This window comes from Aplidium turbinatum, chromosome 1 (assembly GCF_918807975.1).
Source record: "Aplidium turbinatum chromosome 1, kaAplTurb1.1, whole genome shotgun sequence".
NCBI classification, from domain to species: domain Eukaryota; kingdom Metazoa; phylum Chordata; class Ascidiacea; order Aplousobranchia; family Polyclinidae; genus Aplidium; species Aplidium turbinatum.
Window position 1 is genome coordinate 9748517 of NC_137472.1, and position 24891 is coordinate 9773407.

Genomic DNA, 24891 nt, shown 5'->3' on the forward strand with positions numbered 1-24891 from the left:
AAACCCGGGAAAAGCAAACCGCTCGTTAGCCAGCTGAGTATGAAAGTAAATCGCATCTTTGATTGTACTTTGATTGCAAGATGTTTTGATAGATGATGATTGCAAACAGTTGAACCACTAAGCTTCACTTGCTTGCAAGGGCATCCTTAGTTGCTAGTTGAAACGCGAGCGTTCTCACAATTTGAGCGTTTGAAAATTAACAAAATGGAACAATTATGTAGGCTACCACCGTGTAGGCTACCACCGTATTACAAAAAGCATGTTTGATTTTAGTTCAATCGTTTATTTTCTGTAGCTGGCAAAAAGCAGAAAATTAAGCATCACGATTTCAGCATCAACAAAAGAAAAGGTGACGAAGGTAGTCTAAAATAATTATACGTTTCTAAGTTATTTTCTTTAGACCAAGTTGCTTCTCAGAAACAGATAAAAACTGCTGAAATTAAGTTTTTGCAAATTTTTTTGCTTAGTTAAAGTTTTATCATGAACTCGGCGGTTATTCTCCACCATTATCTGATGTTTGGATATTCGCCGACGTCTGAAATTCATTTCATTCCACAGAGAGACGGAAACCATTTATTATCTTCATCAAACAGCGACTTTGCATCAACCGCTAATTATGCACGCGAGTCTGTCACAGAAGCTATTATGATACTGTAATTAGTGACGATGTATGCAAGAAGGAAAGAAATGCACTGTTTCAAATATGATGAAAAGTTTGCAACAAAAGTATTTAAAATAACTGATTTGCCTTATTCTTACATTGAAGGTAACATGGCTGATGTGGTACAATTTTAGTAGCATAAATCTACACTGTCAATCTTGGACACGGTGGCTTAGCCTACATACTTGCAATTAAACGTGAAGAGCAAAAACAAGATTAGGCCAAGAGTAACACTAAAGTCAAGACTATTTCAAAGAATTTGATTTATGTTTGTATTTCCTTGATTTTCTTGTACTTCATTTTTTTGCTGAATCAAAATCTTCACCTTTGCCGAACCAATATCGTCTCGAGTATGGTAAAATTTTCACTACAACAAGTGACTCTATCAAAACCCAATAATAAATTTTGATTGCCTTTTGTTAAAACTAATTATTTTTGTTAATTGTTTAACAAAATAATTGTTGTATTGTTTTTTTCAAATAAACAACAACTGTGAAGAACATAAGACTTAAACTGACAGGTAAAAACGGGGGTCGAATACCTTTTTGGCAAGAATTAGTGGTGCGATACTGACGAGCCCAGCCTCATGGGCGAAACACGGTGTCTATCGCTGTCAATTCTTGCTACAATCGGCTGCCGAAAAACAAACAATAATTGTGTTACTAAACGCATATTTCTGAACAAAATTTTTGTTGCAACAAACATATGAGAATACATTAAAATTATGATACAATCAAGCCACTTTCTACAGCAACCACATTGCAATCTCTGTGCATTCGTCAGCAATTCTTTGACAGAAGAATGAACACAGCAAAATAAAGTTTAGTACGTTTCTTAATCTAATTTGAATGAATGATATGACAATAAATTTAACCGCTACAAAACCATATTGTGATTGCCTTAGGAGACAAGATGAGAAGCAAAAACTTTGTGTACGCAAGTTTGGCACCAATCAGAAACAGAATAAAGAAAACTGTTTAAAATATTTGTTCGATCTCATTATCAAAAATAGATTCCAAAATCTGGACCTCTTCACTTATGGCCCATCAAACATTTTTTTAATTGTTTCGTAAATTTCTGTCACTTAAAGTTTGTTACTGAAACCGTATTTATTTTATATGAAAAAGTCGTCTTTTATTGTTTCAAAATACAGTCTTATTTTTGCGTTATCGCGAATATCACTTTTAAATCCAAAAACTTAATGTAAATAAGCTGAAATCAGCTTTTGCAAATTTGAAAAGGTACTTTTTGGTACAATAATAATGTCAGATTCAACATAAGATTTCTCATTTGAACTCTGGTAATGTAAAGTGCTTGGCAAAGCTCACAGTTCCTGTTATGTTAGTGGGGTAAGAGTGGTGACCGTTTGCTTGTTAGCCATCTTATAACAACAGTGCCACCAGCAATGTTGAGATTGTTACAAACTTCAAAGCGTTCTTCTTACAATTCAAAAAGAATCATAAGCCACACTTGCCACAATCTATGGCTTTATCTGTAAACAAATCAACTTGAGAGACTCGCTTTTGTTTCATCACAAACGCGCTTCGGGTCTTGCTCATCGTTGACAACGCAACAACGGAGAAAATATATCAAATTTGAGCTAAACATATTTACTCCAATTTTTTTAATTTTTAAAACCAAAAATCGCTTCCGTTTCACCAAGATAAGCGAAATTGTTGTAAACATATCAATACAAATTGTTAACTCACAATTAAAGATAGTGGTATAAACTAGTAACATCATAGTACAGAGATTCATGCATCACAGAGTCAACCTGTCAATACACAATCGCTACATTGTTTTGTAACTATAGGATAGGCTCGACAGCAACGAAAAACTGAATATTAGTTTTCTTCGCCATTAGAAGTCAGCTACTTCTAGAAACAGATATACTGTAGGTACGTGCGTGTGTGAGTACAAAGGGAACTTCCATAGTATTTTACTCAAATAGAAAAACAAGTTTAATTAATTTGAAGAAGTAACTAAATAAACCGGCTTTACAGCAACGAAAGTTTTTTCTAAACAAAATATATCAGTGACAAAACATAACTGATTTTATTGGTGGTTTATTCATAGGTTGATGTTTGTAATTTACTATTGTGAGGAACAAAGTCTATTTTCAGTCGCATCCACGAATATGTCCGGTGGTAGAAGGTCCACTTTAGGTGGACACGAAAGCTAAAAAGTCAATCGTCTTGTCCAATTTCATGCATGTCATTATGTATTAGTGAAAAGAGGCAACCACTTGCAAGTGTTGGACTGGTTTAAGGCTTCAGGATCAGGTCTCACGACTAGAGTACGTTACGTTCTTGAAACATGTTGGAAGACGTTCATCACATAAAAGAATGTAATAGAATAGAAGACCTTCACTTTTCCAAACCAAGTTTGAACCTTGGTTGGAAGACTTTCATCCAACATTTTATTCCATTTCAAAGTGAGTACAAGTGTCTTTGGCTCAATGTGAGACTTCAAAATCAAATTTATTTGAAATCAAAGTATAATCGACCTAGTTTGGATTCAAACATTTTTACTCTGGTTTTGAGATTTTTTTTTCTTTCCTACCACGTAATTTTTAAGTGTAGTGTCCTTTGACATCTCAACGGATCAAGTAACTTGACATTTCTGAGTAAGACAAAAGAAATATGGTATCAATGAATGTCAGACACGGTTGAGTTAATCTATCACGTGCATGCAGGAGCTACAATTGCCATTAACCAATATTGACCTAGAAAAACTTCACAAAAAATCTACTTCATAGCCATGCAAAACCATCAATCTAGAAAATATAAAGCAATAAATAGGCCTACAACGAAATTAAATTGAATTTACAAAGAAGTTGTAAGTTAGAGCTAAAAAAATGACAATCGAATAATTTGTTAATCCAGAATGAAATCTCAGTAAGAGAGTGTCCTCTTCATTCCCAATGTGTTATTCACGATCCCAACAGATACGTAGCAAGTTTAGATCTCATCAACTCTACAAATCAAACCCAAAAATTTATGTAACAAAAACTTCAACTTACATGTTTACAACGTAAACCAACTGAACAGTCAAGGTATTAAAGCATTTTTAGCTTTCTATGAAACGTAATGTGCAGACTACAAGTGGCAATAAATACTGGGATAAGCTGACCAATAGTATACAAACAGGCTTAATATGAGCAACGTTTACTGTACGGCCAGCCTTATCAAGTAAGTAACAGGGAAGTAAAAAGTTGTTCATGCAAACATATGTAGCCAACATTAATTACAATACCCTTTTTAGTGTCCTATGTATTTCCATTGGTAGACATACTACTGCAACATAGACATAGCGTATGCTTTCTACAACTTTTTACTCGGGCTACTCATATAACTTGAGTTGCAGTGAACTACATGCAAGTCAAACTTTAATAAAACCTCTCCAGATTAAAAGTGTTGCTTTCCTGTGGACATTGTAAATAATTTTTGCTTTGCCGTGACTAAATAAAAAAACAATATATCTCTTCTTTTTTTGTATGTTTAGTTTTTCATTCGCAACATAAAACAAAATAAGTTGATCCTTGAAAGGCCGACATTGAGAATCTGCTAACCTTTCTTGGGTTCACTGTATGATTCCATCTAGCCCTGCTTTGTAGCTGCCCACAGTAACCTGAATGTTTTTGTATTAAGTTTACTTTTTATAGGTATTAACTGCATATGATAGAACTTTGGTAGAGAATTCATTTTGTCAACCCATGACATATAAAACTGAGCAACAATCTGATATTGTTGCGTGGAATTGTACATTTGCCCTGCACTCTATCTGCAGTAAAATTTTTAATCACAATCTCTAAGTTTTCTGGCAAAGTGATAACTTTGACGTTTCACGACTATTGTGTTATTTAGTCATGAAAAAATATCAAACTTTTGTTCTTGTGTAGTCCTGTCTCTGCCGTTGCCCAAATGCGCTTGTCTATATCTTTGCAAGAATTGAAACATTCTTGCCTTCACGACTATCACTGACTGAACTGTAACTAGCTGTGGGCGTTCCAACTCTGTAGCTTAAATGCTTGCAAACCATGTCATAATCTTCAAGTAAAATATAAAGTAACAAATTGCCTATAGCTTGGCTAGCATTGATAGAATATCGCAAACACAACCGCGGCTCGCCCGAGGAAAAATCCAACTATTGTTAGATTCTAAAGTTACAAAAAGTGGCAAAGCAAATTGTTTTCCTTTGCCTAGAGGGGTGATGTAGAGCTAAGAGGATAATTTCACCTTCTGATAGGATTAAAGCACAAATCGGCAACTTGGAAAAAATGACAAGAGTCATTGGTCTTTCCGTCGCGGGAGGTCGCAATTACACGGCCAATTATGTCTTTACGAAGTAATACGTAGCATTTCGTCATAATGAAACATATATAGATTTTTGTAAACGTGTCATAACGATATGCTAACCACTTACTCCAATTTAAAATGTGCACTCTTGAAGACGTACTTGATGCAATTATTTAAATCTTTTTCATCCGAAACTCGCTTCTATTAGGTTCAAATGTGAAAGCATGTATGCAACTGTTCAAAAGTTGGCTGTTCGATCCCCTCTATCTTGGCAAGATAAAAGTAAGAAGGATAATTGTGTTTTACTCTCAAATTTTCTTAAGTAATACTAATAATGATAAATACAATAGTATCTAATACAAATCAGTTAAGTTCAGAAATTGGTATAATCTAATTTATTGATAACACTTTTGCCACCGTAAAGGCGGTTTCTTCAGAAATCTGAAAAAGCACAAGCAAATACATGACGAACTTGGACATGACAAATGAGCAATTGAGCATTATGAATCATTAATAGTTTTTGTAACAATATTGCACCCGACAATCACGATTGAGCTATGACGATTACCAACACACCAACAAAAGATGAAATGCAGGTTACGATGAAATCTTTAGCACATAGTTATTTTTGGATTTTTTTATTTTTCAAAATGAAAAAAACTTGACAGTAGATGTCGGCTTCGTTGTTCAAAGCAAGCAAAATTAGATAGAAGCAGGCTGGATTCCACTTCATTGAAAAACATCTTCTCATGTAAGATAAGTAAGAACTTACGCAACACAAAAGACTTCGCTATTTTTTCACATTTTAGGAGAAACCACCGTTGCGCTGTTTTAGCAATATCTATACCAAAACAGCAAACCAGTAATTTTTACATTGATTCAACGTCTGCGGACATTGAATCAATGTAAAAGCGACTGATTTGCTGACCGGGTAATGTGGTGTATTTAACTTTTCAAACCATCTAACTTTTCACTCAACAACGTCACAATGTATCGATTATTGTATTGAACAGAAGTAATTTCTTCTCACTGCCATGCCTGACTTGTACTACTCTTGCTTGTGATGACTTCTCTCTATCAGCGAGAGTGAAATTAAATTAAGTTAAATCATATTCTCACGTTATATTTAAATTTCATCTAATTTGCAATCTTACGTAATCCAGTATTGATACAACGTAATTACTTTTAAGCTTTGCCACTTTTTAAATCTCTCAGTGATAAACATAGCTAATCCATTGATTACACACTTTCATTTTCTTGTGTCTGTTTCGAATTTGCCTTGAGGTTCACAACAGTGGCTCTGTTGGTTAAGCGTTGACTTTATGAACGAAGAAACAGTAAAATCAAGCGGTACTGGTTCGGTTCTCAGAGTGTGCGCTTGAGCAACGCATTTCAAGAATTACTCCCCAGTTAGCGGCATCTAGTGGGTGAAATAAATTCAAAAACAACATTGGGAACTCTGTGGCTGTACGAAGTATCTACAAGAAGCCTATGCGAAACTTCCAGCTGTATCAATTTTTGTGTTTATATATTTTTTTCTCTTTCAGTATAACTAAACATTAGGCTATATAGCTTTGTTTTTGTACAAGTTGCTCTACTATACTTGATGCTATACTAACACAAACTTCATTGATTGATGTCATGGAAAGAGTTGTCATTCAGTGTCTAAAATGCGAATTTGTAGCTTTACTGCCAGATAGCTGAACGACCCCCGATACTAAATACGGTATACTACTTGCTATATATTATATGCTAGGTTAACAATTTTGTTTTTTGTCAAAACAAATATTAGGTTTGATCATGGCCACCTGGAGATGCGGCCTGATTTGTCACATTTTGCAGATTTTGATTACAGCTACTGCTAGTGCTTGACTGACATTTTTTGAGATGTTTTTACTTTTTGCGGTTTCCTAATGACATAAAACTTTTTTGTTGCCTTGGGAAAGCAGTAGCAAATGAGAAAAAGTGAGTTGAAAAACGCAAAATCAGACTGTTATTGAAAATTAACAGTCTGACTAAAATATTCGAAATCAAATTGTCTTTGTTTTTCAACATGTGAGGATGTTAAAACCTATTATGTCATCTGGGGAAAAGAATAAAGAAAGCGTAAAAATCTAATTTTTAGAAAAATTTATTTAAACGTTTGCCCAAAGTTAGAAAAACCTGGAAATTTTTGCAAAATGTGACAAATCAGGCCGTATCTCTAGGTGGCCATGGTTTGATCGATTGCGGAAATCTTTTTCCAAGGACTGATCAAGTTTTTTCTGACGCTTAATTCTGATTAGCCTACGGTAGGCTACTTGTTAAGATTCGAACCACTGAGATGGGCCTAGTTATAGTTTTCGTTGTCAAGAACTGCAACTAGACTTACAAAGGTTCAGATAAAACTACAGAGCATGTAATAACTACCAATGTAATAGCAGCTACACATTAGGTCTATAAAAATTAAGGGCTCTAGCTGGCTTTGACTGAAACTTCCTCTTCAACATAGGCCTATCAGTTAGGTCAAATTTTTTTGTACCAATCAACCAATAACAATCATCAATAATCTCCACAACGCAGATGTACAAAATTATTAAAATTAAAGTTAGTTTCTGACAAACTATCTCAGCTTCTTTATTTTTGTTGTAAAGATTTGCTAACAGACAACGAACAAAATCGTGTGATGCAGCTTAGTAGATAGGATCATAGGGTAGCCTACTATCTATGTTACCAGGTTATTAATTATTTAGGTCTTGTTGGCGTATAAATGAACAAAAACCACATTTTGCAAGCTCTTTTAAAATTCTTGACTTTATCATTTAATTAATTGAGACAATGAACATCGTGAATACCTAGCTAACCTATTTGAAGCGTAAAATGCACAGTTTTATAATGACATATCCTGTTCAGAGTTTTTCACTTAATTCTATTTACTATTTTAACAAATCATTGATTAGGCCTATTCTATAATTGGATATTAAAAATTAGAAAACAAAATAAGTTCATGCGAAACAAGTGGTTTGAGTAGCCTGCCAATGGTAGGCCTGCTGAGTAGGCGTAGGCATAGGCCTACATTTATTCTTTCATCTTAATAAACTAACTCATTATTTTTGTCGTATCTAATCTTAAGTCCGATAGTTGAAGGTTAAATCACGTGGACGGGAAGCCAATCTTCGTGTCCACCTTTAGGCAAATCTTTAAGTGTCTTGCCAAAGACACATCCGCATGCTCTTGAGCGGTGTCGAACCAGCGGCCTTTCGAACGCCGAACCAAGACCTTCACCACCTGTTCAGAGAGAGTCGACTTACGTAAAATACATCAACAACACCAGGTCATCCTAAAATGTACGGTAATTCACAAATCGTTTTCTCCTCATCTAAAGAAAATGTGACAAAGACTCAAAAATGTGGAAAAGACAAATGATTCTTCACCACCTGTTCAGAGAGAGTCGACTTACGTAAAATACATCAACAACACCAGGTCATCCTAAAATGTACGGTAATTCACAAATCGTTTTCTCCTCATCTAAAGAAAATGTGACAAAGACTCTATCTAAAAGCATTGTTCGCAAATGCAAAACGTATTAAGGTGCTGCCTCTAACGGAGAAAGAGTTAGCCTACTTCGCTTTTATTTCTAAAAATATCAAAAAATACATACTGTACCGTAATTAATGACCTTTAATCTTTAGGCTAAACAAATTTTGCTTAGATGATGTTAGCAACATTACAGAGTCAAGTTAAGGTATGATTTGTTGTTGCTACGATTTATTTGTAAAATATTTAAGCTTAGGTGTTTTTTGATAACTTATGGTGGTCTGAAATAAAAACAAACCGAACAGTGCTTCACCATTAAAATATAAAAATCGTCCGCTAGCCTACTCCGACTACTTTGCACATAACAACGCATCTCGGTGTTAGGCCCCCTCCAAATAGATGGAAAAGACAAAGAAACTAACTTTCTAAGGATAAAGTGTGAGGCGACATGCCAAGCCACCGCTCAAGCTTTTCTTGCTACTTCTTTACTGCTGCACTTTTGTAGTAATGTTGACAGAAGTAGGCCTACTTTTACACCAGAAACCAATTCAGCCGGCTCGAAAACGAAAGAAACACCACTTGTTTTTGAGCTTTTCTTTATTCTCAGAGGTTTATCGTTTCGTGTTCATGGCCTCATGGCTCGAAACAACTCGGGTTGTCTGTCTCTCGGGGTGTGCGCTTGAGTAACGCCTATCAAGAACTGCTCTCTATTTAGCGGCACCTAGTGGGTGGAATAACTCACAATAATAACTTTACGACAACTGGAAACTTCACTTTGCCAATCTCGCAAACCGCGCCTGCGTCAGTGGTTCAAAGCTAATACCAGAAACTGCCATGAATAACCCATGAGAGGCTTTGTCAGTCAGTTTAATGAAAGTAAAAACAAGTTTCGTTTTACCATCAGTAATTAACCTGATATATTGAAGAAAATTTCATATTTAAAATGTGTTTGCAGAATGCTTTCGCACAATCTCACGGGTATAATTGGCAGGAAACCCAGGAGGAGCTTTTGCACCAGGGAGGATTTCAGGGATCCGAAACGCTATTGGGTATCTCAGAAAGCATCTTGACATACCTTTACATCTTGAACTCAAAATATTGTTTCATGAGTAGCTTATTATTTTGCTGTTGCACGTTATCTCATCGATTGTTTTCATTAGAGAAGTGTTTGAAAACTGCATCAATGCATCACAAGTAACGTTGACCAGAGGGTTCTTTTGTACGTCTGTGTGCATCTATGACGTGATAGCATTTTGACCATGGCGAAAATTTGCACAGCAGCTCCGAAAAACCACAAGTTCTAGATTCAAAACTCAACTAAAATAGCTATCAGCAGCACACATGTCGATGCAAAGTGAAAATGAATGGTCATGATTCACTGTAAAGCTCATTGCCACCGATAGAAAAGAAGGCATAAAACACATTGCAAGAAATCAGGCTTTGCAGTTTTATTAAAAAAGCGAGGATTTCCAAACACACAACAGTAACGTTGCCCTACACGATTTAACGATAAGTAATGTACTGCAATCTACTGCATAGTATTCACAAATGTAAAAATTGGAAAAACTGCTATTACTTTACAAACTGGAAAATTTTTAAACCAACACAACAGTAGCCTACCACCACAAACAAAATTCGTCTTTTTTGCATTGAATTAACATCGGTGGACGTTAAATTAATGCAAAACAAACAGACTTCACTATCTGGTCAGCGGCTGTTCTTTAAAAGTTCTTTCCCTTCTACACATATACATACATAAAAAGCCTGTTTAACCCTAAAAGGGAGAATTATCAGAAAGTTCTTATTCAAATAGAATTCTATTTGAATAAGGACTTTCTGATGATCCCCATTTTAGGGTGAAACAGGCTGTAGAGGTTTTAGAAAGTAATAACTATATTTGACGCAATTTGCTCTGCTTGGCATTGAGCAGCTTTTGTAATATTTATAGCATTTATTGTCTATACATAAAAATATGCACGCACCAACGAAATGATCAAATCAAATCCAGGACAAACCACCTGTGAATCAGGTGCACGGTTTAAAGTAACTGTTAACACACTAATGATTGATTGATTGATTGATTGAATCTTTTATCCTCGGACTGGGAAAGCTTCTTGCAGAGCTTAATCCTGGCAGTTTCGCATACTTGTAGAGGCTTTGAATCACTGACGCAGGCCCGGTCACCGAGATTGACAGAGTGAAGTTTCCGATTGTTGAAGTCTTATTGCTGAGGAATTATTCCATCCATTAGATGCCGCTGAATGGAAAGCAGTCCTTAACGTGCGTTGCTCAAGCGCACACCCCGAGAGTCGAACCAGCGCCGCTGTTGATTTTGAAGTTTCTTCGTTCCAGAAGTGACGCGCTAACCAATTGAGCTATCGGGGAGGGGCGGGACAAGTGAGAACTGTTTTTTTCACTTGTTTACTTATGTGTAAGTCAGCTCAACAATTTTTGCCATCATTCTCTTGCATCATGGGCCAATTTGATTGTTTGTAGAGGAAACTTTGCTTTTTTGCTATGCCGTTAACCCAGTCTAATATCTGACACAAACACATAGTAAAAACAAAATATGTGTAATAAAGCAAACAACTTTCGCACATTTAGCAAAACTACTTTCTATAGTATAGAAGTATGATAAATAACATTTGAAAACAACTCTGGCATGCTTTCAAGCCTATTGTTTCATCAGTTAATAACACAAATAATGAAAGTTCTTGGATTGAAAAAGGCCCGTCCTACTTGCAAACGTAAAAAGCTAGATATGGTCGTATTAACAGTACATTCATTATTAAAACTATTAAAGTATTATTAAAACAGCATATACATTCCGAATAAAGTTCACAAATACGGCATGAAGTTCTTCAAGCTATGTTTTTCTTAGGAATAAACATATTCCATGCAACTGGAAAAGATGCAACGCAAGGACAACGTGAAGTTGGAATTGCAAGGAGGGTCTGTGAAAGTCTTTCAGAGCTACCGTATGAAGGACGAACACTGTATGTAGACAACTTCTACAATCTACGCAAGTTATGATCTCGCACAGTCTTTTTTGAGCAAACAAACACATGTACTGTGAGAGCTAAACAAAATAATTATAGAGCTTCGGTAGAGAGTTTGTCTTGGTTGAACCATAGGCATACGAAGCCGAGCAACGTTATCAAGTTGAACATATTCAAGTTTATTACATTATAGAAAGACAAAACTACGCAACAAATTAAATATCGAACGTTTCGACATCACAAGATGTCCTCTTCAAGAATAACATACATACAATCTAACTACATTTGAATAAAATACAATGATTTACTAAATCTATAAACATGAAAAAACAAAAACTGCACAGTACTTCTGACTAGCTCAAACTCAACGATATAATAGGCTGTACGAGAATCAAAGTTAACTGCATCAAAAGGTCTTGAACAGATCACATGATGTGGTGGAAAGGCAAGGTGCGAAAAAAATAATTTTAAAACACAGAGAGCAAGAAAGATGAGCCGCAAGGAGCAAGCATACAATTGTCGGGTCTGCTACTATTCGGCGAGTCCGATTCGACTAGTCCGATTCGGCGAGTTCCCTATTCGGCGAGAGCCTTTTTCGGCGAGTGCCCTATTCGGCGAGTTTTTTAAATTTTTGAAAGGAAATTATCGGGTACCGTAGCCTAATTATAATTGCCGTTTTTACATAGTTTTAACGTCGCTAAACGTTGAAATTGTGCAGAAAGGAATAAAAATAAAATGTTTGAACTATTAAATTAAAATTCGTCATGTCAGTTCAGTTGTTTTTATTTCTGACCATCATATGAAAAACAATACACGTCAACATAGCAAAGGTGTAAAAAAGGTAGAAGCGACAAAACGCGAACGTTAAAACGTGCTTGTGACCGAAGTAAGTTATTGAGTTGAAAGAAACATACGCGCCGACTTCAGGGGGGGCCGGCGCCCCCCGTAAATTTATGGTTGAGGGGCAACAAAAATGGTGATGACAAGTGGTGTTTCAAATATAAAACACTTCACGAAGGAGATTTAGATAATTTAAACGGACTTAAAGAATGCCGAAAGCAAGAAAAGCCTACGTTGCTCTTGCCCGCAAAACAGCAGCTCGCATGGCTATCTCATACGGTATGGAAATTTCAAAGTAGATGGTAGAGTACTGCTGGAATAGTCACGTAACTATTCACTGCAATATTAAGTAAACCAGCTAAATTAGACGCGCTATTTTCAACGAGGTCTTCCCGCTGTGAGATCAATTATGCTTCAACAGAACGCATTGTTTTTGCAATGTGTGAGAATTAAATTGAAAACCGAAAAAAGAAAAGGTGTTTAATGATCTTGGTCGCAGATATTGCCTGCATTAACGACGTCTCTTACCGCTATTATCACCTAGCTAACCTGACATCATTGTTTTATGCGGTCGCTAAGGTTTGACATCGACTTTAACGATCATGGAATGTTACGTAATAATAAGAACGATTATATCCTACACGCAAAAATAAAAAAATGGTCTCCTCTTTCTGTTTTGTCTCGTGAGCTTTGCATATTGCTCAACAAGTGCATAAAGTTTAGAATTGACAAGAAATCATTGAATTTGAAAATTAAGTTTGAATCACTGCAAATAAACGTATTCAAAACTTTCACTTAAGCCGACGCGATTTCACAATCCGTAATCTACGTCGACAATGATTTTTAGTGCGTTCATTTTGAAAATTGCTGAGCTGGAGACAACAGCTTGTCCCGTGTTAGTTGAACTTGTCTTTTTGAGGTGAAAATCACTTGCGAACATCTCGACCTTTACTCGAGTATAGCCTACTGTATTCAATAAAAGACTATAAAGACTTTCGATAAAAAACAGAAGAGAAAACACTTCGCCGTTGTCAACGCTTTGACAGTAAGTAATTAGCGAAACGAGGTTAATAAAACTGATACCGGGTTTTCACTCTGCTTGAGATCTTGATTTTTTGCGTTTTTTTTTCGATAACTTCACTGTCTTGATCGTTGTTGTTCACTCGCACGAAAAGGAAATGAATCGGCTTGTTTTCCAACAGTTCCAATTATGAGCTAACAATATCAAAATTTTTACGACTAGACGTACTGCGTGCGTAAAACTAATCCTTTCAAGCAGCGCTTCTAATAAATTCGGTTTGCGACCTATTTGTTAATATAAACACGACACTAAGCTTAATCAAAGACTATTTTAATTGAGTAAATAGCGCTATGGTTATGACGTTATCACCTTTCTCGCCCCCCAAGGTTTTTTGAAAAGTCGGCGCCTATGGAAAGAAATTTGGCACGGTCGCAACACCTTCAGAAAAATTTAAGATATGAAGGGAAAATAAAACAAAGAAAATGTTACAAAAAAAAATAAATTAAATCATGTTTATATATGTCTGTAAGTTAGCACTTTTGAATAGTTAAAATGATTAGTTTGGATCAACAAATGTGTGGCCTACAGCTTGGATTTAAAAGAAATTATCGGGTACCGTAGCCCAGTTATCCCAACCAGCAAAAATGTCCGTTTTTACATCGTTTTAACGTCGCTAAATGTTGAAATCGTGTAGAAAAGAGAACTTTGCTGACTAGGATACGTTGAAGCTGAGAAACATTCACAGACGCCCTTCGAATTGTTCCAAGAACCCATTTAGCATAACATTTCATTTGTACATTGATTCAACGTCTGAATACATTATCTTAAAAATGCAACGTATCGTAGGGCTTCTGTGAATGTTTTTCAGTTTCAACGTATCCTAGTCAGCAAAGTTCTCTTTTCTACAGGATTTCAACGTTTAGCGACGTTAAAACGATAGGCCACACATTTGGTTAGCCTTTTCATTCTGTTACTACAATGGGTTCTCATTTGTTGATCCAAACTAATCATTTTAACTGGTATTCAAAAGTACTAACTTATACACATAAGCATGATTTTTTTTGTAACATTTTCTTTGTTTTATTTTCCCTTCATATCTTAAATTTTTCTGAAGGTGTTGCGACCGTGCCAAATTTCTTTCAACTCAATAACTTACTTCGGTCACAAGCACGTTTTAACGTTCGCGTTTTGTCGCTTCTACCTTTTTCTACACCTTTGCTATGTCGACGTGTATTGTTTTTGATATGATGGTCAAAAATAAAAACAACTGAACTGACATGACGAATTTTAATGTAATAGTTCAAACATTTTATTTTTATTTCTTTCTGCACGATTTCAACGTTTAGCGACGTTAAAACTATGTAAAAACGGCAATTGTAATTAGGCTACGGTACCCGATAATTTCCTTTTAAAAATTTCAAAAACTCGCCGAATAGGGCACTCGCCGAAAAAGGCTCTCGCCGAATAGGGAACTCGCCGAATCGGACTAGTCGAATCGGACTCGTCGAATCGGACTCGCCGAAACGGGCCATTCCGACAATTGTCTGCTCAAAGGTGTGATTGTACATGCAACGTAACAATGACACTTCAGACAGCATTAAGAAATATTAAAGTGAATTTTTTCTGGAGACAAGTCAGCGCTCTTTTAAACATGAATAGGTGTCTCAAAACTGCTAGCAGGAAGATTTCATACAGTAGGCCTAGTTGTGATAACGTCAAGCGCCGATGATATTATATGCCTTATGCGTGTGGCCCAACATATAAAATACACTGAACAATAAAATACACTAACAAGAGGTGTTATCCTACGTGCTGTACAAGTTATACATGGCAGTTATTTATGTAATATATGGCAGTCAATGTGTAAAATTGTTGGTGTTTGGGGGTTTCCTATTTCCTAAGGCATATGAAATATGGGCGTATTTTACAACTTATACAGTATTACTATTCTGTATTTGCAAAACTTGAAAGGCTAATATTTAAAAAAATTATTTAAACGTTGGGTTTATTTTTAACAGCACAGAGAGCACTATAACTTAACGGAGTTGAAATTTACAAAATTTTATCTTTCTTTGTTTCAAATATGTTACTTTTTTGTAGTTTGAAAAGTTTTTTCATTTCAAAACATATTGTGATGTCAGCTAGAATAAGTAAAAAAATCCAAATACGAGTATGGTAGTATAGCCAATCCAAGAAGCAACGAGTCTTCGCAATGGCACAAAGTACAAATGTTGTGGAACTGCCAAATGCCTTGGACACGATATGTATATTCAGGTTATGTTGCTGAGTGTATCAAGCATAAGCAGCAAGAAGAAGCAACGAAAATCAATCCAATCAACATCATTAAGAATTTTTCTGTTTATGTATCATTAACAGTTTTCCGAGATGGTGGGCTACTTCCTGATTTAACAGGAAGAAAGTGGATTGCATGTGTATACCGGTGTTTACTGAAGGAGACACGCCCATGCCTTCAAAAAAGGTAGTTGATACATTCCTGTCTCAAAAGAGCTTTAATAGCCATACAACGATTTTGAATTGGATTATTATATATTAAATAAACAAAAAATTAAAAAATATAAAAATAACTGCATTTTATTCTGTTTGAACAACATCTCAAAAATTAATGTACAAGATGAGAGTATCATCAACTCTAAACATGATTTTCATGAAATTATATTGCACACGTACGGCAAGTGAAAAGTTTAGATCAGTGGTTCTCAACCGCCGGTCCGTGTAATTTTTTTGCCGGTCAGCAGAAGATGTTACTTTCTGCAAAGCTTATTTTAATGTGGAGTCATTAGCATATTGTAAAATTGTGATCGCACTCGTGCACAGCTGTAAAACTGACAATCTCCACATAAAATTGTTTGATAATAAAGGTGAAATTTTTGATGACCTAATTCTGTGCCGTTAATAATGTTTTTGTGACAAATTGCGTGTAGTTTTCAAAAAGTTTTGAAACACAGAAATACATAATGGGGAATTTGGAATTTTTTTGGAATAAATGGGGAATTTTGTCCTTGATTTTGAAAAATTTCAAAGTCGTTGGAGACGAAAATATGGAATTAGATAAATTTGAAGTTCCGGGATAAAGTCAGGCCTGCAATGGAAATTTGCCAGAACCGGAGTTTGAGAAAGCAAAGATCTTGTTTTTCAAAGACTATGCGGAAAATAGCGCTTCGGAATGGAATGAAGACAAGCCGATTTGCTGTGGAAAATGCTGTTGAAATGGAGTGGTGAAAAAAGTAAAAAAAAGGTGCTGAGCATTGTGAGTCAACACTTGAAAGAGTTGGCTAACAATTTTGACGATTATTTTGCGAACGGTAACATGAAGATCCTCGACATGGAAACTTTTGGATAAACAATCCATGCATCGATGATGTCAACACATGCGACCTTAATCTTCATGAAAAAGAAAGTCTGATTGAATTACAATATGTTGTGCTTCTACTTTGCAGTCCAGATTCGAAAAACATCATTGTCACACTTCTGGTTATGTCTTGCAAACGAATTCGTGCCTAACTTCCAAAATAAACGATTTGATGGTAATTGTTTCAACTAGCTATTTAGAAACGACAATTCTTTTTCATCTCTGGCTTTAACAAGCAAAGAAATCGTCTGGATGCCGAAACAGAGCTACGTGTTTTAGAAACTTCTTTGATATCTCGTTTTCCTCACATAGGCTACTGGCAGCGTAACAGTAGCAAATTTCCCACTGACATTGATTTCGTATGCAAATGGTTTGAGATTTTTCTGTTTGAGTTGATTTGATCGCCGTTTTATTCCAATTTTTGTCCTGAATACAAATCATATGCTAAAACCTTGCATATATGATAAGCAACGACAACTTTGGTTAATAAAACATTACAAATAGGCTATTCATTCTATTCACTACGATCTTTGGTTGCCGGTCTGCGAACATTTTTTAAATAATTTGTCGGTCCCCCACTGTTAAAAGGTTGAGAACCACTGGTTTAGATAATCAGCATAGAGAAAGCCATATAAATCAGAGGTGGGCAAACTACGGCCCGCATGCGGTTCGTGACTACTTTCTGTGCGGCCCGCAAAAGCCTGAAGCAAAATTACAATAAAATAATCCTAAAATTGCTTGAAAATTTTAATTACTACAATGACTTAATTAAACTTTTACTTCGTATCTTTCATCTTGATGAAGATAAACTATAGTCTTTTTATCGCATTGTAGTACGTAGTTTGTTTCCCCAGCCACATTGTCATCTTACATGAATGGATGGCTAATATTAGTGTCAAAAAACAGCCGGTTACGTCACAATCGAAATTTCTGACTTCGGCCTGTCGCATCATGAGACTTTCTTTTTCGTTTTAGTTTTTCTGATTATGTTAATTCGCTCACAGGTGTATTCTGTTTAATTCGCTAAAAGTGCATCTGGCAAAGTGTTATCTTGATGTGGGTTGTATTCAAATACATGAGACAAACCTTTTTTATATCTTTTATGTAATACGGAATGGCCCGTTTCGGCTAGTCTGATTCAGCGAGTTCCCTATTCTGCGATTTTTTGAATTTTTTTTTAAATTATCGGGTACCGTAGCCTAATTATCATTGCCGTGTTAGGGTTAGGGTTGGAGTTAGGGGGTTAAGGATTAGGGGGGTAAGGGTTAGGGGGTTATTTGAACGTTTAGCGACGTTAAAACGATGTAAAAGCGGCAGTGATAATTAGGCTACGGTACCCAATAATTTTTTTTAAAATTTCGAAAAATCGTCGAATAGGGAACTCGCCGAAAAGGGCTCTCGCCAAATAGGGCACTCGCCGAATCGGACTAGCCGAATTGGACTCGCCGAATAGTAGCAGACCCTATGTAATACATGTACTGTATATAGAATCTCCGTTTCTTTCGTCACTTTAAAAAGAAATAAAAGATTGTGTTTTGACTATTTTAGATTTGACATTTTGGCTTATATTCTTAATTTTACTATACTGCGGCCCTCGAACAAATTCAGGATCTGAATGTGGCCCTCGAGATAAAAAGTTTGTCCACCCCTGCTATAAATCAATAAAAATCTCTGGACAAAATGAAGTCTATTGAACAAAAAGTGATTGCAAACAACAAACGTAAAATGAGTAATTGATCGGTATGCGATATTTTGCATTATTGTACTAACTCCAAGAAAAGTAATAATTCTATATAATATCATATATATACTAAGCAATACCCTACATAAGCAAATGTTGTTAAAAAACTGCCTAAATTAAACTGCACATTAAAGTTCACAATGGGTCTAATATAAAACAATAGCAAGATCTTCTGATATAAAATGAGCTAATCTATCACAAGGTGTGGCGAGTGGAAACATAAAAGTAAACATCACTTGCAACAACATGTAACAGTTTTAGACTCAAAATAGCATATCCATCTCTTAAAACTTAACTGTCAAAACTGAAAAAGAATAACAATAAATAAGTTAGAAAGGTGCATGATGAAGCATAAAAAATTACTTAGTGTACTGTGTATGACATTTCATAAAAAATGTATATACAGACTTCATTGCTACAGAATTGGCATTCCAGAACCCCAAAAGATGAATACTGAAACTCCAATAACATTAACAACAGCCACATACATGAATACCATGACCCAACTGTTGAAAATATTTAATATTTGACCAGATATGTAAACACCAGCAAAGCCTGCAAAAGCTCCAGAAACATTCATTATCCCAAAGACAGATCCAGAATGCTTTGGGACAATATCTTGTGGATTAATGAGAACTCCACTATGATGAAACGTCATAACAGAGATAAGAATGCTGACACAACAAAGTGCAATGACAAAGTGTGAACAATAAGGTAAGGCCACTGCAAGAAGCCCTGAACCACCCATAGCAATGAGTTGCATTAATTTTCTCGTAAAGCCGACTCTAAAATGTGCGTTAATCATTTTATCACTTAACCATCCAGCAAATGCACTGGATGGTACAGATAACGCCCATGGTATGGTATTATAAATCCATCCTTTTTCGTGAGGAAAAGAATCGTGAAAAAATGTAGGTAACCAAGAGAGAAAAATGAAATGGCAGTTGTTCATACAACCATGCACAAAAATGAGTGACCAAACTTCTTTCTTTGCAAGTATGATACGCCATGGAACTTTGTCAGTTGAAGACGTCAATGGATTGTGTGATTGAAAAAGGTTTTTCAAAGATACCAATTGATTTGCAGAGTTACGAATGTTAGAAAATAAAATAAATCCACAAATGAAGGCAGTGACACCAATAAAGTAAAAAACTACCTCCCAACTGTGTTGCTCTAGAATCAGGGATCCAATTCCTCCACATAATAATATTCCAAAGCTACCAGCTGAAAGAATTATACCATTTGGAAACGATCTTTCTTTCTCAGGAATTTTCTTACCTAGTAAGCTTATTAAGGAAGGATAGTGGACACCTTGACTAACTCCCAATATTACACGGATAAGTGTCAACAAAACCAAAGGCCCTATAAATGGGAGTTTTACATGAGCAACAAATGGGGTTAAAAAGGTAATTAAACCCCACATAAAAGCTGATACACAAAGAATCTTATCTCCTCCAACTCTATCTGCCATATAACCACCTAAAATCTGAGTTGTTATATATCCCCAGAAAAAAGCACCCATTGCTGTTCCAAGTTCAGCTTTATTCCAGTGAAATTCTTTAGCCATTGCAGCAGCACACACTGGCATTGCCACACGAGCAGCATAGAGAGTGGCACTCACAATGAAAAGCAGAACTACCCAGCGCTTTCTTTCGTGCAAAGTCCAATGACTAGTTGATATTTCTTTTTGTTTGGTGTTTGAAATGAGACTCTCAAAATGATCATTATCAAACAATTTCATAGCAATGAACAAAATGTAATGTTAAAAGAACCTAAAAATGTTTACAAATCATATTACATTTATGGATAATAAGCTTTGAATAAATCACACTTAAAACTACAACTCCACCAATGGTGCAATAAATTATTGGTTGTCATTGCTGAAAGACAGCTGACAGAATGGCCTACCTACTCTTGCAAAGTATTATGTATAGATCTGGTATAGAACATGTTTTTGTAAAAACTACTGCTAGAAATAGGCTATATCATTGTCAATGGCTTCAACAATTAATTAATTTTAAAGTAAGTTTAAAATGATTTGTTAAATATTATAGGCTATTTAAACATACCAGTTACTATAAGGAGGCTACAAAGCACACAAATGCGAAGTCAATTTATTTTAAACAGTTTGTTTCAAAAAACAAAAACTTTAAATCTATAACTGTCTGCCTGTTATCTCAGTGGTTAGGCTATGTGCCCGGCTCAAGATCACGCGGCACTGGTTCGATTCTCGGGGTGTCCGCTTAAGCAACGCATTTCAGGACTGCTCTCCATTCAGTCGCACCTAGTGAATGGAATAATTCCCCGGCAACAACACTTCAACAATCGAAAAACTTCACTCTGTCAATCTCGGTAACTGGCCCTGCGTCAAGGGGTCTGTTATAAATCGTTTAGTCCAATTCGGCTAGTTCCCTATTCGGCTACAGTCCAATTTGGCTAGTCCGATTCAGCTAGTTCCCTATTAGTATTCGGCCTCAACTATTACAAAATTCTAAATCCAACGACGCCTTCTGTTTATTCAGAGAATGTTGTATTTTATTCCACAATATCGATTCTTTTATAGATGAGTGGGGTTTAGACCTAACCACCGAGATCTTATTCTTAAAAGTAAAAAGCGAATTAAATTTATTTTTGAACTATTAATGTTTGGCAGTGGCTATTTGACCGGCGCCGGTCTTTGAATCTGAAACACTATTTGACCGGTCATGACATCACTATATAGGCATTTTTTTCTTTTTCTCTTTCAAAGCAAAAGACGAGAAGAGTGCCTATATAAGTATTAAATTCGGCAGTTATGTTCAACTGATTCTGTGGCACATAGGAGAAGTCTCCGGCTGGTGCTCCAGAGGGAATGAGTCCGATGTTACACGGAAGCGTTCTTTTATTTTTAATTTTTAACTAAATTTTGACCCGAATTGAATCAATCGCTAGGCTGCTGCATTTTGTGGTTAATTTTTAATTTGAGTAGCCTACAGCCCAATTTTTATGTCTTTTCAAATATAAGTACAAAAGTTAGAGTTTTTAATTTTCTGAAAAAATGCCTATATAGTGACGTCATGACCGGTCAAATAGTGTTTCAGATTCAAAGACCGGCGCCGGTCAAATAGCCACTGCCTTAATGTTTGCTCAGATAAAATTGACATGTATCCTGCGTTGCATTGCCGTATGTATGCAAACTTCAAACCACGGCGAGCTATAATAGAGGCCAACGCATCGTGCACGCACGAGATCTGACTGACGGCCTATATGCTTTGTGTAAAAAAGCACGATTTTGTCACTTTCCTGGAACGTTATTGATAGTTAGGTGATGTTTCGTCAAAATTTATTAATTATTGTATTTAATATATATACAAACAATATCACATGGATATAAGTTGATCGTCATATGTTTTACTGTAGCCTATTACAAATACCATTTAGTAATAACAGCAGTTTTAGTAGTTTAGGTAAGCAAATGACAGTGGAATCGCTGCATAATGTTGATAGACCACAATTTCTACGAATCAGTTTTCTGCATTTCCCCTATTGACTTTAAACAATATGTACTGTAATTCAAAAAATTCAAGTACTGGATACATAAAATATAAAACCATTAACAGTATAAAAGCACAGAAAAATTTAAACATGGTAGAAATAAAGTATTGAGCATCATACATATCTGCAACTAATTTCCATGCAACATTAACAGCAATTTAAACAAAATCGTGCTGATCAATAGTTTTCAATTGAATCATGCCTTCACAGTATAATGCAGGTGAGCCGGAGGTTGCTCAATAAGGCGATTCGAAATTTCAAAAATTATGAAAAATCAAAATTTAACCTATCAATCAAGCAACCTTTAACCTTTCCTAACACTAATTCAAAGCAAATTTTTTTGTGTTTTGCATAACTTTAAACATTGAGGCGATTTTATGATCAGGCGATTGTAACAAGGACAGAGTTGCCAGAAACTAATTGTTCTAAGAATTTAACTGTGCAAAATTGTAAAAACAGAAAAATTTGGAACCCCTAAAGAGTTAAATTGCAATAAGAACCAGTGTAATGGCTACTTTTTCTTCAAAAGCAGGTTCAGCGTCTTCTGCGCAATCTTTCACGATCACTCTGGCAACCCTGCTGTTGTTCAGTCAGCAACAAATGTGGCTTATTCAACTCTATATCAAGAGTATAATCTCGATCGTCTTAAATCGTCAATCATCTGCTTTATTGTAGGACTGCAGTAAACACTAACATACAACAACCTCATGCATAATTTATGGACGTATAGTAACAACTACAAATTAAAAATCACATGGAAATGCACGACTTTAACGTTTACCTATAAAATATGTGCCAAGAAAATTGCAATATTGAACCACATCAACAGAAAAAGCAATCAGAACGATATAACCGTGCTCACTAGCAAATACTAAATCGTGGTCATTGCAACAAAGTCAGATTTTGTATTTGCTTTTGGAGTGACTCTCCTTGAAGCTAGTCTAGCTCGAATAAAGCCATCCCGTCGTTGGTAGGCAGCCACACTTCCGCAGGCGTTGGTCACTTCCCGGATAAGGCGCTCCACAGCCTGAGTAGGCTATGACAAGGGAAATGTGCGCATTCAAACTTCGTATTCTTTAATTCGTCCAAGGTCAAGTGAGAAGTTAATACGGACTCTGTAGGTATGGTATCCTCCCAATTATTAACGAGCACAGTGAGTCGGCATTCCAGTTTAATTTTGGAGGTATGAATGTGCGGATGGAAACATCACCAGTGTTGTTGCCCTTACGAATATCTTCCAAAATTCTCACAGCAAAAGATCGAACAGCAGGGTCGTCATTGCTTACCATCGCTAGAAGGAGGCTCTCACTGTGAGCATGCCACGACTTTATATAAGAAGCAATAACTTCCCAAGTATCCGCAGGAAGAAGATGTAGCAGCTGGACCTGACGGAGAACATGAAATGGGGCATGGTGAATGTATGGCTTGCTTTTTATCTCAAACCAGAGTGGAGCATAATTAGTGGCAATAAATGCTACCAACTTCTGGAGAGCATTAACACTCGTCCCCTGCAGAGCATGCTTTGACATGTAAAGCCGACATAATCGACATGCGAGTGTAAGCCATCGTAAATGAGAAATTGGACCGGGCTTCAAATGTTTCAAGCTGTCTAAAATTTTTCCACCTTGAATTGATGTCACAGAAAGAAGAAGATATCTTTGATCTGCTGAAAGATCAGAGATAATCTCAGGTGGTACTTGTAATTTTGGGCCTTCAATTGGCAGAAATTTTTCATCCCATTCAAGGTCTTCAACTTCAACATGCGGTAGAATTTTTCCGATCGGCCCTTTAAAGGAAGCACTTCCATCAAAAGGAAGCACAATTATTTAAGCGTTATTAACTGAAAAGATAGTTGAAGAGTATGGTACCGTTATAGTTTTGTGATCTTATGACTACGGTACATACAAGCTGTGAAGTAGACTAGAACTCAACAGAACTTTTTCTAACACTGATTTAATTTCAAATATTGAAATTCCTAGGCCTTGTACTTCATTAATCTGTAACAAACTCTACATTTTATACAATTTGTCATCGTGATTCAGTAATGTTTTAGCACCGAGCAGAAATTAGGCTACATCAAAGGTCAAAGCAATCACCTGCAAAAACCCTAATATTCTCGAATGACAACCGCTTCGAGTTTCTCGGGAAAGCTAGGCTACATAACAACTATATAAGTTTTAAACACATAGTAGCCTTAATGTTATTCACCAACCTAGAATTGCACTGTAGCAAACATTTCAGCTGAAAACAGGGTTGCCAGATCCAAAATAGCTTTGCCTGCCAAATGTTTCATAAAAACCGCCAAAAAACTGCCAAGTTTTTCAGGTTTTCAAAGAAACTGCAAAAAAAAGCTGCCAAACTGTTAGTGCGGCTTGTCTTGTTAATCAGCAAGGCCATACACCATAATATTTGGTGCTACATATAGCTCTGATGGTATATTGTTTTGAGTTAACTTGATAGACCACTTAGTATGAATAATGAAACACAAACTGTATGTATCAAGCTAAATTAAAACAAACTTTCAAAGGTTGTAGTGGACAATGTCAAGAAACACCATTGGTAAATATCCAATGTTAATGGCATGAAGGAAATACACCTAATAACTTTACATGTCAAGAGGCTACAGTTATTAGCACAAATGCATGGCATCTGCATTGACGCCCTCAAATTCTTGGACGATTGGTGTAGAAAATACAAAATAGAGATAATTTTTGCGATCCATTACCATTTGCTTAAGCAAACGTGCTTTATATCTGGCATCAGGTCTTGATTGAGCATTTTCTGCTGCGGTAAAGTATGCGGTAAGCTCATTCCAATTGGTTGATAAGTTGTAACAAACTTTCCCTCTCACAAGCCATCTTGTATTGCATGTTTTTACAATTGGATGTGAAGCTATTCTGGCATCCGATGG

The 24891-nt window shown here is 36.0% G+C and overlaps 1 protein-coding gene across 1 annotated transcript; it reads right to left on the reverse strand.

The window, feature by feature from the left end:
* Positions 1 to 18861: 18861 nt before the first annotated feature.
* LOC145774382 (voltage-gated purine nucleotide uniporter SLC17A9-like) lies at positions 18862 to 20187 on the reverse strand. Its single transcript, XM_082585660.1, has one exon. It carries the CDS (start codon positions 20185 to 20187, stop codon positions 18862 to 18864), a length of 1326 nt encoding a protein of 441 aa, XP_082441786.1.
* Positions 20188 to 24891: the final 4704 nt, after the last annotated feature.

What these genes read in the sequence shown, in the direction of transcription:
- LOC145774382 (XM_082585660.1), bottom strand. Translation starts at nt 20,187, where the DNA reads ATGAAATTGTTTGATAATGATCATTTTGAGAGTCTCATTTCAAACACC.